Consider the following 20,064-nt stretch of genomic DNA (forward strand, 5'->3'; position numbering starts at 1 on the left):
TAGTATTTGTTTCAGTCACCACAGTGTGCTTATTTTCGGGACATTTTATGTCATAGCGTATAAAAGAAGTGTGATATCTTATTCGGCTACTGCCTGACGGGATGTTCAAGCTGGCTACTATTTACCGTTTTGACAGTATGTCCAATATGGCGACGCATACTGGCGGCTAACTTTAGCGAGAGATAGGAAGAAATACGAATGAGACCACGATGGTCACTTTAAAAATCAGTTGGTTCTATTTGCTATTTTGAGTCTATGCTGAAGACATCACACTTGTCTTATCAACAATGTTTTATGTAAGAGCTCGATTCGTAATATATAGCATATATTTTTAATTCAGACCTGTTAAATAATGATTACTAATGGTAATCATTAGCCGTTCCATTGATTATTTTCTTTAAACGCCATTTAATGATTACTTGCAATTATTTTCTATTTTTAATGATTACTTTTCAATTAATTAAAAAAATAATCAAAAAAAATCATGATTTTTTCCGATTATTGAAAAAAAATCAAAAAAATCAAAAATAATCAAAAGTAATCAAAAAAGGCCCTTTTGATTACTTTTGATTATTTTTGATTTTTTCGATTTTTTTTGATTTTTTTTTATTTTTTTTTTTATTTTTTTTTTATTTTTTTTTGATTTTTTTAAATTATTTTTCTGCTTTGTTGAAAGAAAAATTCTCGTTTGTTGCATGCACGGAATAATTTCTACATACAAGTACATTTTAGGATGCAATATTAAATCGTAACCGCTTATCGAGGCAAATATATACATACATGCACCATATAGGATATATGGATATATTACTTTTGTATACAAAACAAAATTGGCTTTACTTAAGGATGAACCATAACGTTATTATTTTTGATAATGAGTGTAGCAAATTATGCACGTGTATATACTTATTCTATATGGTGCATGTATATATTTGCCTCGATAAGCGCTTACGATTTAATATTGCATCCTAAAATGTACTTGTATGTAGAAATTATTCCGTGCATGCAACAAACGAGAATTTTTCTTTCAACAAAGCAGAAAAATAATTAAAAATAATCAAAAAAATCAAAAAAAAATCAAAAATAATCAAAAGTAATCAAAAGGGCCTTTTTTGATTACTTTTGATTATTCTTGATTTTTTTGATTTTTTTTCAATAATCGGAAAAAGTCATAATTTTTTTTTGATTTTTTTCTAATGGTAATCAATTAGTAATTGCTTTTTACGGAAAACAATTGAAATAATCATTGGCCATTAAAATTGGCATCTAATTAATTGATTACTAATGCTAATTCAAATTTAACAGGTCTGTTTTAATTACACATATTAAATATTTCTCATTGTTTTTTTTATAATTTTAATATCTTTTACAATTCGAATTAACATTTTTTAAAAAGAAATACATACATACATATGTGTGTATGATTGATAGCGGCGTGCCAAAACCAATTTTCATATGAGGTTCGCTTTTTGATTAACCTCCCAAGTTCCAAACTATTTTCATTATCTGGTAATTTTAATTAATTTTCTTCTATTCATCTTTATATATATATATATATATATATATATATCCTAAGCTAAAAAATATTAAATACTGCAATTGACACATTAACCAGTGCTACTGTGGACTGCGTTAACAACTGAATAGTAAATCATGCTCTATAAGCCTCTCATCATATCTGCCTGATGTATGGTGGCTCGGAGTCATGGACTGTATCGAAAGACGATGGAAGAGCCCTTCGAGAAGGAAATTCTCTGCCGCTGTCATTGATGCCATACAGCATGTATCGAAGGAGACATAATGATGAGGTGCATGAGCTCTACGGAGATATGAACAAGTTGTAACGAAAAACAAGTAAGGAAAGCTAAGTTCGGGTGTAACCGAACATTACATACTCAGTTGAGAGTTTTGGAGAAATGTTGGAGTTGAATGTTGACATAATTTACTTATATACTGTAAAGATATTCAATTTTTTGTTAAAATTTGACTTTAAACCTTTTTTTTTTAAGTGGGCGTGTTCGTCATCCGATTTTGTTAATTTTTATTTAGAACACATATAGTAATAGGAGTGACATTCCTGCCAAATTTCATCACGAATCTTCAACGACTACTAAATTAAAAGTGGGCGGTGCTACGCCCATTGTCGAAAATTTTACTAATTTTCTATTCTGCGTCATAAGGTCAGCCCAGCTACCAACTTTCATCGCTTTATCCGTCTTTGGTAATGAATTATCGCACTTTTTCGGTTTTTCGAAATTTTCGATATCGAAAATGTGGGCGTGGTCCGATTTCGTTCATTTTAAATAGCGTGCTTAGTTGAGTGCCCAGGAACTTGCATACCAAATTTCATTAAGATACCTCAAAATTTACTCAAGTTATAGTGTTTACGGTCAGACGGACGAACGGACGGACATGGCTAAATGAATTTCTTTTTTCGCCCAAATCATTTTGATATATAGAAGTCTATATCTATCTCGATTAGTTTATGCCGTTACGGGGTACCGTTATGCGAACAAAATTAATATACTCTGTGAGCTCTGCTCAGCTGAGTATAAAAGAGCCCAAAGGCTTTAGATCTTGCTATGCGAATAGACGCAAAGGCGCACCGACCCAGAAAGAATTCCTTTCCACACCCGTGTTTCCAAGCAGACGAAAGGGAAGACGTTAACTGAGTTGAGAGTAAAAGGTGAAGGAAAACTCAAACTCTCCTGATGCTCCCAATAAGCGTCAAGTTTTTCAATTAGACAACAAATTTGCTAAGCGCGATCGCCCCTCGGCAGTGGTTTGGCAAACACTTCGACAGTATATCTGCCACGAAAAGCTTCTCAGTGAAAGGAAAAGTTAAAAAGAAGGAATACGCAAATTAGATGCGAGCGGTCCTAAATCTCCTCGCCAAGCTATTAAAATTGTTCATAATACATGCCAAAACGAAGTAAATATTGGGAGATCTAAAAATTTAAGCACTAAACACGTTTTTGATAAGTGTGATACCAGATTTGTATGGTATTCTTTCGAGTTTAAAAACATGAAAATGACATGTAATTAAAAATGTACAAACCAAGTTTTAGAATTTAAATTAAAACAATTATCATAATAACTTTAAAAAACTTTTCGAGACTAGTTTTGTTATTTCGGAATTCGATTTGGGAAATTTTTCTTGTATAGGATATTTATTCTGATTGAAATATAGTCAAAACCTATTCCATTTTCATATCGACCGCAACCTACAACCTTCGAGTAAAAAAATATCAGCAAAAATGATTCGAAAATTTAATTAATAATATTCCTTTTGTATTTTTAAGCGGGGAGTGCCCTTTATTGCTTTTAGTTGAAAACATTTTTAAAGCATAAATACAACAAAGCAAACCAGTTCTTTAAATGAACCGCCAAAAATAAAGCCTAGCTTTGATACAAGTTTACATACATAGTATCTGCTGTCCAAAGAATAAACTAAGCAAAGACGGCAATTGGGAAAATTGTACAGCAACAAAGATATGGCTTTGGCTGAATGTGTTTGTAACAGTTTATCCGAGAGAAAAGGCTTTGAAGAGATTTACAAGGTATAATGAAACCGCTCGCTCCTTCTATGTCCTGATATCACGTTGTTTAAATTTTTCCCAAATTATTAAATAAAATATTTTGTTTTTGATTTATTTTAGATTGTTTTCTAACGAAAACTATGCAAACCCATTTCAAAAAAGTTTTCGGAAAAACTCGAAAATCCATGACCTGTTAAAAAAAATTAAAATTTCCGAATCGTTCTTAGAATTTTAAGAAACTTTTTGAGTATACAATTTTGTAGTCTAACAAAGTACAAATTGGTAGCCTTTCAAAATTCGCAATTCGCAATGATTTTCAATAACTTTCTGAACGACGAGAGTACAAAAACAAACAACGCACAAGTTTTTTGCAAAGTTCGTGAAACTCACGACAATGGACATCACAATCACAACTTCTCAAAAGTGGATTAAACACAATATCACGGACCAAAATAATATAAGAAAAACGGAGCAACGAAGGTAATAAAACAGTGCCAATCGTAAAAGAGGAATATATAACCAAAACTGAAAAATTCATAGAGGAAATAAAATGTCGTAAAATAAGCGAGAATCCCACAGAAGAACAACAGAAAAAAAATCGAAATTGCTATAAACATGGCATACACATTAGTTCAAATGAGCCCATCGGCTCCTCCACTATCGGAGACATTGGGGTCAACAATACTGCATAAAGCAAAAGACGCTCATGTGCTACGCGTCACCAGTTTGGTCGCCTGGGGGTCAATTCCCTAACTGTGAAAAACTGAAAAATGTAAACTCACTGAAAACTCATTTGCACACACAATTTACACTTAAAATTTTCATGCGATTCTGTAAATTATTGTGCACATTGTTTTGCTGAATGAGGGCTGAATGTAAAAGTCTTATGTCAGTGGGAAATATTCATCAAACGCCACGTAAACAAAAACGTCATTCTGCAACAGTGCGTATGAGTTTTGAATGTCACAATAGTGTACACTGGCTGCCAAGAAAACTCACGAAGTTTTTATAAGTGAGTTTTTTTGTTCACAGTTTTGCTTTACAGAATCGGAAATCCAAAGTTTACACAATTTCATGTGTACACTTTAAAACTCACAGTTAGCGAATAGGGCCCCTGGTCTTAAAAATACATACAAAAGCCAGCGTAACTATTCACAGATGTTGCACCTAACAAACAACTTGATGAAATAATTCTGTGGTCACAAGTCATAATCGTGAAACTCGTGAAACCTTCGGGGAGTGTCCTTATCGCTACAACAACAACAAGCCTAAAATATTTTCGGAGATTCTAGCGCTTTGCATTAATTCAAAATTTAAAAACATTATAGCTTACAAATGTTTTCAAGCTTAAATTTTACAATCAAAACAAAGAAGTACGCAAATGGAGGATAGATTAACTAGAGTTTAACCCTGCCAGATCGGATCTGTCAAAGTTAATTGAAAAACTGCATAATTACGCTTACACTTAATTTTAACTGATATACTGAGTTTAGCTTGGACTGAAAAACGTGGCCTAAGAAAACAATTATACGTCCGCGAAATATAGTCCCATGAAGATTTCAAGATGAACAGGTACATGTTTAACAAATCTTAAGTACAGTTTAGATTTTTTAAAATTGTTGCACCAGAGGACAGTAATGTGTCCTAATAAAAAATGTGGGTATCTGCATTTTTCCGAACATTAGTCATTTCCAAGGCGTCAAATTCGCGTGTAAGGAATTAAAATATGAATTTTTATTGCATAAATAGGAAGATCACATCCAAATTAGTCCAAACTACTTTTTTTTTCAATAAAAAAGTCAACATATGTTGAAAAGTTACAAACAAGTTAAGTTCAGTATGTAAGTTTCAATAAAAATGTAGGTACCCACATTAGACTGGGTCGATTTATTAACCGATATCGTGCCATCGATTTTTCGATAGGATTTCGGCTCAGGAAAAAAAGTTCCACTACGCATACCCAAAAAAATAATTTTCGAGCCTGCGAAAAAAATGGCGAAAGGGTAAATTTTTCGATCAAAACACTCCCCAAAACCCCAAAAAAATATATTTTTTTCAAAAAACTGTTATCGCCAACGTTTTTACAATAAATCCTATCGAAAATCGATGGCGCGATATCGGCTAACTTTCGTCCATACTACAAATCGACCCAGGTTAACCCACATTATTTTTTAGGACGGCACAGTAGAGCCAGACGGAAGATTATTTTTCAAGAATTGTAATAAATTTGCTAATGCTGTCAAATCGTCACAGTTATAAGCTTCTTTATGCTCCGTTATTCGCTTTCGAAAAGAAGAAAATTACTTGTCGCCTGTACTTTGTACCTTGTCATACGAAAATTACAGTTTTGGCAGCGCCATCAGTTGAAAAAATACTTAAGTGTAGGAAATGTTTAAACGTACTTAAATTCAAATATTCCGATTTTAATATCTAAGTACTAAACAAAAAACGTACCACATTCTAATCTTCGATTTCAGTCTTATTTGACATTCAAAATAAAAATATATGTGTTACGTAAATGATAAATGCAGAAGGAAGCTGGAATTAGCTAGCACGTTTAGCCAATATTTGCAGCGCATGTTTAGCGGCCGCTTTTTTTGCTTGTTTTCCGTTCAATCCAAATCCGTTTACTTCAACACTTTTGTCGAGGCATGTAAATTGACATTTAACTAAACATGTTTCATTATCCATGATTGGATCGCTATATTTGGGATTGGCATATTTGTGATCATTCAATTGACGCACTGCATCAATGGGAACATGGTGTGCAAACTGATTAAATTCTTTCTCGAGCAAACGATAAATGACATGCCAAGTGGTGCGCAAATCTCGACTATCGAGATAAACTGCCGCAATTAGTGCTTCCAATATATCACCCAATGCTTTGGGCACATCAACATTCGCCGATATATTATAAGTGCTACCTTCATTTTCATTTTCCGTGAGAATATTCTCCTCCATTAATATATGCACCTGATCGGTAACATAATAATTTTGTTTTTCCTGATATTTATCGAAATTCTTGATTGATTCAGCGAGTACATTATTTTCCGCCAATAAAAATAAATGGAAGCGATGACGTACACAAACGCAACCCAGCGTTATATTGTTCACTAAGGCCGAGCGCATGTCTGTCAGCATGCCGGGTGTCATGTGTCGATAACGTTCAAATATATAACATGAAACTAGAAAATCGAGTATGGCATCACCAATAAACTCAAGCTCCTGATAGCAGCCGGTGATGCGATTTGTTGGGTAGGACGGATGTGTTAAAGCCTACAAGAAGAAAGAAAAAAATTAAAAATTGTAAATTGTAAATGAGTTATCTACATATACAAATAAAAATGAGTGGTATAAATGTGATGCTTATAGGATTAAATACCCCTGAAACGAATCAGATAAAATTGACGGCTTCCCACGGCAGCCGGTTCTATGTACCGGATCGACTCGGGATTTTGTTTCCCGACCAAGGGCTGTCATTTCAGTGTAGCCCAATTTATTGTTTTGCGTCCTTCACACAAATTGTCATCCTTGGAGCAGCTCCTTGCAGCTGGACTGGACCCCGGTCTCAGGCTGTGGTTCTGCTGCATATATCGGAAAAGGAACTACCTCAGACGGTCATACTCTTGCCAGTGTGTCAAGGATAGTTGCAACGTTCGGGTTGTTCTGGTTTAGAACCCAACGTTCGTCATCCCCGAAATTTCTACAAAACTTCTGTGGCTCCCTGCTGTTTACGTACCTCCGCCACCTTTAGCAACAACGCTGCCCAGCAGACCACATAAACTGTCCGCTGTTGCTCGCGCCAAACGGTGCTTCCAGCTAACGCGGTCACTCACACCCATCACTACAATCTACGTAGCATGGACAGAAGCAATGCCGAGCACCAGCCTTTACCCCGTCTCACCCTCCTTTTCCGACACACGCACTTGGGTTAGAAGGAGTCATCAACTCCTAGTCCCCTACACCATGTGCTCCGCATGCCAGCTAAGAATAATTATGAGGGCGACATCGGTCTAATGCAGTTCATGCCTTGGCCGATGCCACCTTCATAGATGATGCGGGCTTAGCAATGGCAACCGTCCGATCGGCGCATTCGCTGTATCGTGCTGCCAAAACACAAGTACCAACCCCTCGACAACAGGCACTTCAGCATCAATCGGACAGCACACTCGACAAAACCTAAATCCTTCAAGCCGTATCCACCCAAATCTGACTCCCAGAGTGAGGACTGCATTGGAAATCGCCTTGCTCCCTTATTTCATGGCGAATCTCCACCTAGCCACCCACCAACATGGCAAAATGCAACACTCACATAAGTTACGGGCGAAATCAAGAAAAACTCCATCAAAGGAGGATGCTCGTGGCACTCGACCAGTCGAAAGCTGCCACAGTAAACCACGGCACCCTACTCTAAGACATAGGAGGCTCACCCCTTCCCCCTCCCTAATAAGATGGACAGCAAATTATCTGAATGGTGGGAAAACGTTGGTTCAATATAGGAACGAAACGTCAAATACTAGAATTAAAGGGAGGTGTGCTATTCCCGCTTCTGTTTAATTTCTACATATTAAAGCTCCTCTCCCCACCCGAAGGAGTTACAATCATATCCCACTCCGACGACTGTATGATAATGACAGCAGGGTCTGGCCCCCAATAGATGAATTTGTTTTTAGAATAAAGAGCTATCTCCTCAGTCTTTCTAGTTTCTTAACCTCGCGCGTCCTGACATTATCACCGTCTACATCCACGGCCACTCTGTTTACGACGTGGAAGGAACAGATGACGCAAATATTGACCGTTCATGTTGATGGTGTTAGGGGCAACGTTCGATAATACTCTAACTTTCAAGGCGCATGCATGTACTACGCGTCACTAGTTTGCTCGCCTGGTCTTAAAAACACATACTGGAAAAGGCTGCAGGCCTGCCAAAATGTTGCACTCAAAACTGCCACGGGATGTCTCCTTATGACTCCTGATCACCACCTTCATTGCAACGCAGAAGAGCTCAACAGCCATAGGTCCCTTTCGGAGCCAAAGGGTTAAAGTAGACTGAAAAACTACAGAACTAGTTTAAGCGGAGTTTAACTGACAAACTGAGTTAAAGTTGTACGGAAAAACCGGGACTAATAATAGTATTTTTCTAGTAATTGCTTTAATTTTAAAGTTTGCGCAACCTTTTTTAACTTACAAGGCCATCATAAAGAATTCTGTTTTATTAATATAAAAAAATATTATATTTTAATACATCTACATAGGTATGTATATACTATAACAATTGCAACCATTTGTTGTCCAACAAGTTCAATAAAGCTAAGCAAAACTTAAATCTAACTAGAGAATTTCTAATGACAAAGTATTAAAACTGTTATAATTGAATATGTATTATGGTGAGTTTACACATCTAAATTTTCTATTTGTTAAATTGTTTGAATTTGTCAAAATCAAAAGAAACTGATATATTTGTGTGGGAAACTTAATAATTCAATCAAGATCAATTTAGTACACATTATAATTTACCATACCCACGTTTAAAGTAATTTTTTTTTCACACAATTGAGACGTTAAGCCAATTTCGTAGAGAATAAAATAGTATTTGTTTCAGTCACCACAGTGTGCTTATTTTCGGGACATTTTATGTCATAGCGTATAAAAGAAGTGTGATATCTTATTCGGCTATTGCCTGACGGGATGTTCAAGCTGGCTACTATTTACCGTTTTGACAGTATGTCCAATATGGCGACGCATACTGGCGGCTAACTTTAGCGAGAGATAGGAAGAAATACGAATGAGACCACGATGGTCACTTTAAAAATCAGTTGGTTCTATTTGCTATTTTGACGTCTATGCTGAAGACATCACACTTGTCTTATCAACAATGTTTTATGTAAGAGCTCGATTCGTAATATATAGCATATATTTTTAATTCAGACCTGTTAAATAATGATTACTAATGGTAATCATTAGCCGTTCCATTGATTATTTTCTTTAAACGCCATTTAATGATTACTTGCAATTATTTTCTATTTTTAATGATTACTTTTCAATTAATTAAAAAAATAATCAAAAAAAAAAATCATGATTTTTTCCGATTATTGAAAAAAAATCAAAAAAATCAAAAATAATCAAAAGTAATCAAAAAAGGCCCTTTTGATTACTTTTGATTATTTTTGATTTTTTCGATTTTTTTTGATTTTTTTTGATTTTTTTTTTATATTTTTTTTGATTATTTTTAATTATTTTTCTGCTTTGTTGAAAGAAAAATTCTCGTTTGTTGCATGCACGGAATAATTTCTACATACAAGTACATTTTAGGATGCAATATTAAATCGTAACCGCTTATCGAGGCAAATATATACATACATGCACCATATAGGATATATGGATATATTACTTTTGTATACAAAACAAAATTGGCTTTACTTAAGGATGAACCATAACGTTATTATTTTTGATAATGAGTGTAGCAAATTATGCACGTGTATATACTTATCCTATATGGTGCATGTATATATTTGCCTCGATAAGCGCTTACGATTTAATATTGCATCCTAAAATGTACTTGTATGTAGAAATTATTCCGTGCATGCAACAAACGAGAATTTTTCTTTCAACAAAGCAGAAAAATAATTAAAAATAATCAAAAAAATCAAAAAAAAATCAAAAAAAATCGAAAAAATCAAAAATAATCAAAAGTAATCAAAAGGGCCTTTTTTGATTACTTTTGATTATTCTTGATTTTTTTGATTTTTTTTCAATAATCGGAAAGTCATAATTTTTTTTTGATTTTTTTCTAATGGTAATCAATTAGTAATTGCTTTTTACGGAAAACAATTGAAATAATCATTGGCCATTAAAATTGGCATCTAATTAATTGATTACTAATGCTAATTCAAATTTAACAGGTCTGTTTTAATTACACATATTAAATATTTCTCATTGTTTTTTTTTATAATTTTAATATCTTTTACAATTCGAATTAACATTTTTTAAAAAGAAATACATACATACATATGTGTGTATGATTGATAGCGGCGTGCCAAAACCAATTTTCATATGAGGTTCGCTTTTTGATTAACCTCCCAAGTTCCAAACTATTTTCATTATCTGGTAATTTTAATTAATTTTCTTCTATTCATCTTTATATATATATATATATATATATGTCCTAAGCTAAAAAATATTAAATACTGCAATTGACACATTAACCAGTGCTACTGTGGACTGCGTTAACAACTGAATAGTAAATCATGCTCTATAAGCCTCTCATCATATCTGCCTGATGTATGGTGGCTCGGAGTCATGGACTGTATCGAAAGACGATGGAAGCGCCCTTCGAGAAGGAAATTCTCTGCCGCTGTCATTGATGCCATACAGCATGTATCGAAGGAGACATAATGATGAGGTGCATGAGCTCTACGGAGATATGAACAAGTTGTAACGAAAAACAAGTAAGGAAAGCTAAGTTCGGGTGTAACCGAACATTATATACTCAGTTGAGAGTTTTGGAGAAATGTTGGAGTTGAATGTTGACATAATTTACTTATATACTGTAAAGATATTCAATTTTTTGTTAAAATTTGACTTTAAACCTTTTTTTTTTTTTAAGTGGGCGTGTTCGTCATCCGATTTTGTTAATTTTTATTTAGAACACATATAGTAATAGGAGTGACATTCCTGCCAAATTTCATCACGAATCTTCAACGACTACTAAATTAAAAGTGGGCGGTGCTACGCCCATTGTCGAAAATTTTACTAATTTTCTATTCTGCGTCATAAGGTCAGCCCAGCTACCAACTTTCATCGCTTTATCCGTCTTTGGTAATGAATTATCGCACTTTTTCGGTTTTTCGAAATTTTCGATATCGAAAATGTGGGCGTGGTCCGATTTCGTTCATTTTAAATAGCGTTCTTAGTTGAGTGCCCAGGAACTTGCATACCAAATTTCATTAAGATACCTCAAAATTTACTCAAGTTATAGTGTTTACGGTCAGACGGACGAACGGACGGACATGGCTAAATGAATTTCTTTAAATCATTTTGATATATAGAAGTCTATATCTATCTCGATTAGTTTATGCCGTTACGGGGTACCGTTATGCGAACAAAATTAATATACTCTGTGAGCTCTGCTCAGCTGAGTATATAGACGCAAAGGCGCACCGACCCAGAAAGAATTCCTTTCCACACCCGTGTTTCCAAGCAGACGAAAGGGAAGACGTTAACTGAGTTGAGAGTAAAAGGTGAAGGAAAACTCAAACTCTCCTGATGCTCCCAATAAACGTCAAGTTTTTCAATTAGACAACAAATTTGCTAAGCGCGATCGCCCCTCGGCAGTGGTTTGGCAAACACTTCGACAGTATATCTGCCACGAAAAGCTTCTCAGTGAAAGGAAAAGTTAAAAAGAAGGAATACGCAAATTAGATGCGAGCGGTCCTAAATCTCCTCGCCAAGCTATTAAAATTGTTCATAATACATGCCAAAACGAAGTAAATATTGGGAGATCTAAAAATTTAAGCACTAAACACGTTTTTGATAAGTGTGATACCAGATTTGTATGGTATTCTTTCGAGTTTAAAAACATGAAAATGACATGTAATTAAAAATGTACAAACCAAGTTTTAGAATTTAAATTAAAACAATTATCATAATAACTTTAAAAAACTTTTCGAGACTAGTTTTGTTATTTCGGCATTCGATTTGGGAAATTTTTCTTGTATAGGATATTTATTCTGATTGAAATATAGTCAAAACCTATTCCATTTTCATATCGACCGCAACCTACAACCTTCGAGTAAAAAAATATCAGCAAAAATGATTCGAAAATTTAATTAATAATATTCCTTTTGTATTTTTAAGCGAGGAGTGCCTTTTATTGCTTTTAGTTGAAAACATTTTTAAAGCATAAATACAACAAAGCAAACCAGTTCTTTAAATGAACCGCCAAAAATAAAGCCTAGCTTTGATACAAGTTTACATACATAGTATCTGCTGTCCAAAGAATAAACTAAGCAAAGACGGCAATTGGGAAAATTGTACAGCAACAAAGATATGGCTTTGGCTGAATGTGTTTGTAACAGTTTATCCGAGAGAAAAGGCTTTGAAGAGATTTACAAGGTATAATGAAACCGCTCGCTCCTTGTATGTCCTGATATCACGTTGTTTAAATTTTTCCCAAATTATTAAATAAAATATTTTGTTTTTGATTTATTTTCGATTTTTTTCTAACGAAAACTATGCAAACCCATTTCAAAAAAGTTTTCGGAAAAACTCGAAAATCCATGACCTGTTAAAAAAAATTAAAATTTCCGAATCGTTCTTAGAATTTTAAGAAACTTTTTGAGTATACAATTTTGTAGTCTAACAAAGTACAAATTGGTAGCCTTTCAAAATTCGCAATTCGCAATGATTTTCAATAACTTTCTGAACGACGAGAGTACAAAAACAAACAACGCACAAGTTTTTTGCAAAGTTCGTGAAACTCACGACAATGGACATCACAATCACAACTTCTCAAAAGTGGATTAAACACAATATCACGGACCAAAATAATATAAGAAAAACGGAGCAACGAAGGTAATAAAACAGTGCCAATCGTAAAAGAGGAATATATAACCAAAACTGAAAAATTCATAGAGGAAATAAAATGTCGTAAAATAAGCGAGAATCCCACAGAAGAACAACAGAATAAAAATCGAAATTGCTATAAACATGGCATACACATTAGTTCAAATGAGCCCATCGGCTCCTCCACTTTTTGAGCTACCAAAAATCCACAAGCCGAACACTCCAATGAGACCCATAATTAATTTTAAATCGGCATCATGTTCTAAAATGTCTAAATATTTAAAAATAATATAGAAGGATACTCGGGAACTAAGGAACGAAAACGCAATAACCAACACAACAGAACTAACAGAGAAACTTGCGACCGCTGAGCTGACAAAGAACAGCAAATTGGTGTCTTTTGACATAGCAGATCTGTACCCATCAATACCACTATCGGAGACATTGGGGTCAACAATACTGCATAAAGCAAAAGACGCTCATGTGCTACGCGTCACCAGTTTGGTCGCCTGGGGGTCAATTCCCTAACTGTGAAAAACTGAAAAATGTAAACTCACTGAAAACTCATTTGCACACACAATTTACACTTAAAATTTTAATGCGATTCTGTAAATTATTGTGCACATTGTTTTGCTGAATGAGGGCTGAATGTAAAAGTCTTATGTCAGTGGGAAATATTCATCAAACGCCACGTAAACAAAAACGTCATTCTGCAACAGTGCGTATGAGTTTTGAATGTCACAATAGTGTACACTGGCTGCCAAGAAAACTCACGAAGTTTTTATAAGTGAGTTTTTTTGTTCACAGTTTTGCTTTACAGAATCGGAAATCCAAAGTTTACACAATTTCATGTGTACACTTTAAAACTCACAGTTAGCGAATAGGGCCCCTGGTCTTAAAAATACATACAAAAGCCAGCGTAACTATTCACAGATGGTGCACCTAACAAACAACTTGATGAAATAATTCTGTGGTCACAAGTCATAATCGTGAAACTCGTGAAACCCTCGGGGAGTGTCCTTATCGCTACAACAACAACAAGCCTAAAATATTTTCGGAGATTCTAGCGCTTTGCATTAATTCAAAATTTAAAAACATTATAGCTTACAAATGTTTTCAAGCTTAAATTTTACAATCAAAACAAAGAAGTACGCAAATGGAGGATAGATTAACTAGAGTTTAACCCTGCCAGATCGGATCTGTCAAAGTTAATTGAAAAACTGCATAATTACGCTTACACTTAATTTTAACTGATATACTGAGTTTAGCTTGGACTGAAAAACGTGGCCTAAGAAAACAATTATACGTCCGCGAAATATAGTCCCATGAAGATTTCAAGATGAACAGGTACATGTTTAACAAATCTTAAGTACAGTTTAGATTTTTTTAAATTGTTGCACCAGAGGACAGTAATGTGTCCTAATAAAAAATGTGGGTATCTGCATTTTTCCGAACATTAGTCATTTCCAAGGCGTCAAATTCGCGTGTAAGGAATTAAAATATGAATTTTTATTGCATAAATAGGAAGATCACATCCAAATTAGTCCAAACTACTTTTTTTTCAATAAAAAAGTCAACATATGTTGAAAAGTTACAAACAAGTTAAGTTCAGTATGTAAGTTTCAATAAAAATGTAGGTACCCACATTAGACTGGGTCGATTTATTAACCGATATCGTGCCATCGATTTTTCGATAGGATTTCGGCTCAGGAAAAAGTTCCACTACGCATACCCAAAAAAATAATTTTCGAGCCTGCGAAAAAAATGGCGAAAGGGTAAATTTTTCGATCAAAACACTCCCCAAAACCCCAAAAAAATATATTTTTTTCAAAAAACTGTTATCGCCAACGTTTTTACAATAAATCCTATCGAAAATCGATGGCGCGATATCGGCTAACTTTCGTCCATAACCCACATTATTTTTTAGGACGGCACAGTAGAGCCAGACGGAAGATTATTTTTCAAGAATTGTAATAAATTTGCTAGTGCTGTCAAATCGTCACAGTTATAAGCTTCTTTATGCTCCGTTATTCGCTTTCGAAAAGAAGAAAATTACTTGTCGCCTGTACTTTGTACCTTGTCATACGAAAATTACAGTTTTGGCAGCGCCATCAGTTGAAAAAATACTTAAGTGTAGGAAATGTTTAAACGTACTTAAATTCAAATATTCCGATTTTAATATCTAAGTACTAAACAAAAAACGTACCACATTCTAATCTTCGATTTCAGTCTTATTTGACATTCAAAATGAAAATATATGTGTTACGTAAATGATAAATGCAGAAGGAAGCTGGAATTAGCTAGCACGTTTAGCCAATATTTGCAGCGCATGTTTAGCGGCCGCTTTCTTTGCTTGTTTTCCGTTCAATCCAAATCCGTTTACTTCAACACTTTTGTCGAGGCATGTAAATTGACATTTAACTAAACATGTTTCATTATCCATGATTGGATCGCTATATTTGGGATTGGCATATTTGTGATCGTTCAATTGACGCACTGCATCAATGGGAACATGGTGTGCAAACTGATTAAATTCTTTCTCGAGCAAACGATAAATGACATGCCAAGTGGTGCGCAAATCTCGACTATCGAGATAAACTGCCGCAATTAGTGCTTCCAATATATCACCCAATGCTTTGGGCACATCAACATTCGCCGATATATTATAAGTGCTACCTTCATTTTCATTTTCCGTGAGAATATTCTCCTCCATTAATATATGCACCTGATCGGTAACATAATAATTTTGTTTTTCCTGATATTTATCGAAATTCTTGATTGATTCAGCGAGTACATTATTTTCCGCCAATAAAAATAAATGGAAGCGATGACGTACACAAACGCAACCCAGCGTTATATTGTTCACTAAGGCCGAGCGCATGTCTGTCAGCATGCCGGGTGTCATGTGTCGATAACGTTCAAATATATAACATGAAACTAGAAAATCGAGTATGGCATCACCAATAAACTCAAGCTCCTGATAGCAGCCGGTGATGCGATTTGTTGGGTAGGACGGATGTGTTAAAGCCTACAAGAAGAAAGAAAAAAATTAAAAATTGTAAATTGTAAATGAGTTATCTACATATACAAATAAAAATGAGTGGTATAAATGTGATGCTTATAGGATTAAATACCCCTGAAACGAATCAGATAAAATTGACGGCTTCCCACGGCAGCCGGTTCTATGTACCGGATCGACTCGGGATTTTGTTTCCCGACCAAGGGCTGTCATTTCAGTGTAGCCCAATTTATTGTTTTGCGTCCCTCACACAAATTGTCATCCTTGGAGCAGCTCCTTGCAGCTGGACTGGACCCCGGTCTCAGGCTGTGGTTCTGCTGCATATATCGGAAAAGGAACTACCTCAGACGGTCATACTCTTGCCAGTGTGTCAAGGATAGTTGCACCGTTCGGGTTGTTCTGGTTTAGAACCCAACGTTCGTCATCCCCGAAATTTCTACAAAACTTCTGTGGCTCCCTGCTGTTTACGTACCTCCGCCACCTTTAGCAACAACGCTGCCCAGCAGACCACATAAACTGTCCGCTGTTGCTCGCGCCAAACGGTGCTTCCAGCTAACGCGGTCACTCACACCCATCACTACAATCTACGTAGCATGGACAGAAGCAATGCCGAGCACCAGCCTTTACCCCGTCTCACCCCTCCTTTTCCGACACACGCACTTGGGTTAGAAGGAGTCATCAACTCCTAGTCCCCTACACCATGTGCTCCGCATGCCAGCTAAGAATAATTATGAGGGCGACATCGGTCTAATGCAGTTCATGCCTTGGCCGATGCCACCTTCATAGATGATGCGGGCTTAGCAATGGCAACCGTCCGATCGGCGCATTCGCTGTATCGTGCTGCCAAAACACAAGTACCAACCCCTCGACAACAGGCACTTCAGCATCAATCGGACAGCACACTCGACAAAACCTAAATCCTTCAAGCCGTATCCACCCAAATCTGACTCCCAGAGTGAGGACTGCATTGGAAATCGCCTTGCTCCCTTATTTCATGGCGAATCTCCACCTAGCCACCCACCAACATGGCAAAATGCAACACTCACATAAGTTACGGGCGAAATCAAGAAAAACTCCATCAAAGGAGGATGCTCGTGGCACTCGACCAGTCGAAAGCTGCCACAGTAAACCACGGCACCCTACTCTAAGACATAGGAGGCTCACCCCTTCCCCCTGCCTAATAAGATGGACAGCAAATTATCTGAATGGTGGGAAAACGTTGGTTCAATATAGGAACGAAACGTCAAATACTAGAATTAAAGGGAGGTGTGCTATTCCCGCTTCTGTTTAATTTCTACATATTAAAGCTCCTCTCCCCACCCGAAGGAGTTACAATCATATCCCACTCCGACGACTGTATGATAATGACAGCAGGGTCTGGCCCCCAATAGATGAATTTGTTTTTAGAATAAAGAGCTATCTCCTCAGTCTTTCTAGTTTCTTAACCTCGCGCGTCCTGACATTATCACCGCCTACATCCACGGCCACTCTGTTTACGACGTGGAAGGAACAGATGACGCAAATATTGACCGTTCATGTTGATGGTGTTAGGGGCAACGTTCGATAATACTCTAACTTTCAAGGCGCATGCATGTACTACGCGTCACTAGTTTGCTCGCCTGGTCTTAAAAACACATACTGGAAAAGGCTGCAGGCCTGCCAAAATGTTGCACTCAAAACTGCCACGGGATGTCTCCTTATGACTCCTGATCACCACCTTCATTGCAACGCAGAAGAGCTCAACATTTAAGAGCATAACGAAATGCATAGCAGACATTTTTTGCTTAATAATCTTAAACCGGGACATCCTAGCAAACAACTGCTTATCTAGCCCCGCCTCCAAGAGCACTATAATGATTCCACGCCTTTTCCAGGACGCGGTCGGTGAGCCCCGTTATCAATATACACTATCCTAATATTGCAGAAGAAAGCACTGCTACAACAAAAACAACAAGAAAGCACACCCCCAAGGAAGACACGAGTCACCATGGCCTAACTTCGTTCTGGATACTATTACAGATAAAACTCTTACTTATGCAGAATCAACCCCGCCATATGTAATGCATGTATGTCCTGCATGCTGCATGTCCCCACATAACACCAACCATCTTTTCAATTGTAATGTGGAACCTACGCCTCTTACACCATCTTCCCTATGGTCCACCCCTGTTGAAAGTGCTAGTTTCCCCGGACTCCCGTTGGAATTCGATGACAATTTGCGAGTGGTCGTACCCATTGAATGCCTTAAATTGACGCCCCTATGGAAGCAGAGGTAGCGGGCGGCCCCTACTCCGTTGGAAGGACCAGGTGGAAAACGATTTAAACTCCCTTGGTGTGACCAATTGGCGCCGGTTGGCAGAGAGAAGGAGCGACTGGCGCGCCTTGTTGGACGGCCATAACCGTTTAAACGGTTAAGCGCCAATTAAGTAAGTAAGTAACCTACGTTTTCTATGGATTCTAGACAGGGAAAATACCCCTAAAGTATCCATCACCAACACTGAAATTCCAAAGAACTGCCAGATAGCCGGAAAATACACGTTGAGCGAATGTAGCGAAAAAATGTGTGCTAAGTAATTTGACGTAAAATCCCAATCGTTGAATGGATCAAAAACAAACTGAACGGTGCATTCAAAAAGCTATCACTCACAGACTGATCAACGGTTGTGTTTGCCAAAACTGCCCAAAGTCACTCTAAAAATACCAGAATATAACAGTGGCTTTTGATGTTACAGATATTTCTGTTTTAACAGAAAAATAATTTTTACATAATATTATTAACTTGAGACCAATAATTTTGCTTCTGTTGAAATGACCATACAAAGTTTGTGCTGTTGGCAAAAACAAAACTCCGTTGAATTAACCATAATGAGATCAATTTTACTGAATAACTGCTAATTAAAGAACAACAAAACTAATTTATTGATTTTACTAGCTTGATTTATTTCGCTGCATACAGCCGAAGTGACGGCTTTGAACGACGTGCAGTGGTGTCACAAATGTTTGATACATCAAGTAAAATTAAGCTCATTTACCATATGGGATCCGTACGATAAATCGAAAAAAAGAAATATCGAAAAAAATGTCGAATTTTAAAATTTATTATATGTGACCCGGCCTATGAAAACGTCGCTTATGACTCAAAAAAGAAATTGCGAGAAACAGCTGTTAAAGATAAACAATGCATTTCTTCTTCTTCTTTTTTTCCAATAATTTTCAAGAAACGTTTATATTAAAATAGGTGTTTTTATATATCGACTTCAGTCGTAATCTGCAAAACTATAAAATTCAATGCTTAGAAGCCCCAGTTGCGCTTTATAAGATCTGAATAAAGCATCCATGAATGTGTTTAGATTTTGAGTATCTTAAATTAATTTTGTAATGGTAGTATGAATATTTTGAGTCAGAAAATAATTGTGTATGTTTCTTTATTCAAAAGATGTACTACTTCCACTTTGTCACTCAGTTCTCAATCTAAGTTACCCTATTTTTTTCATTTTTAAGTATGCACGAGGTACATATGAGTAATTTTTAAAAACAATAAGGGTTTTTTAATGTTATGGGTTTTTTACTATCTATTTTAATCTACGTTGCCTTTGCGTTTGTTATTTTTATACCTTTCATGAACATGAAATGGTATATTAACTTTGGTCCGATGTTTGCAACGTTGAGAAATATAGAAGATAGACTCACCATTAAGTATACCGAATTGATCAGGGTGACGAACTGAGTTGATATAGCCATGTCCGTCTGTCCGTCCGCCTCTCTGTTTGAACGCAAACTAGTCCCTCAAATTTTGAGAGATCTCAATTAAATTTGGCACAAGGATGTATTTTTGTATTATATTAGACATTTGTCGGATCCGGTAGGATCGGACCACTACAACATATATCTCCCATACAACCGATCGTTCAGATAAGACGATTTTGGTCATTCCTGCCGCAA

At 36.0% G+C, this 20,064-nt stretch overlaps 2 protein-coding genes across 5 annotated transcripts in view; both read right to left on the minus strand.

Annotated features, from left to right (window-relative positions):
* Positions 1-664: 664 nt before the first annotated feature.
* Positions 665-9,284, minus strand: LOC137245911 (endoribonuclease Dcr-2-like). The gene is made up of 2 exons (XM_067777101.1): positions 9,252-9,284; positions 665-6,815 (listed from the first exon to the last, which is right to left on the minus strand). The coding sequence occupies exons 1-2, from the start codon at positions 9,282-9,284 to the stop codon at positions 6,084-6,086; spliced, it is 765 nt and encodes a 254-aa protein (XP_067633202.1). The 3' UTR covers positions 665-6,083.
* The window catches only part of Dcr-2 (Endoribonuclease Dcr-2), a 102,419-nt gene continuing 89,036 nt past the window's right edge, over positions 6,682-20,064 (minus strand). For 3 of the 4 annotated variants that reach the window (XM_067772353.1, XM_067772351.1, XM_067772352.1), the window contains one exon: positions 8,745-16,131. In XM_067772353.1, coding sequence (XP_067628454.1) covers positions 15,400-16,131 — 732 coding nt within the window. In that variant the 3' untranslated portion in view covers positions 8,745-15,399. Of the gene's footprint in view, positions 6,816-8,744; positions 16,132-20,064 lie in introns of those variants that run through there. The other variant, XR_010950697.1, reaches the window with a different exon arrangement.

The sequence above is a fragment of the Eurosta solidaginis genome, chromosome 3 (assembly GCF_040869045.1).
Source record: "Eurosta solidaginis isolate ZX-2024a chromosome 3, ASM4086904v1, whole genome shotgun sequence".
Lineage (NCBI taxonomy): Eukaryota > Metazoa > Arthropoda > Insecta > Diptera > Tephritidae > Eurosta > Eurosta solidaginis.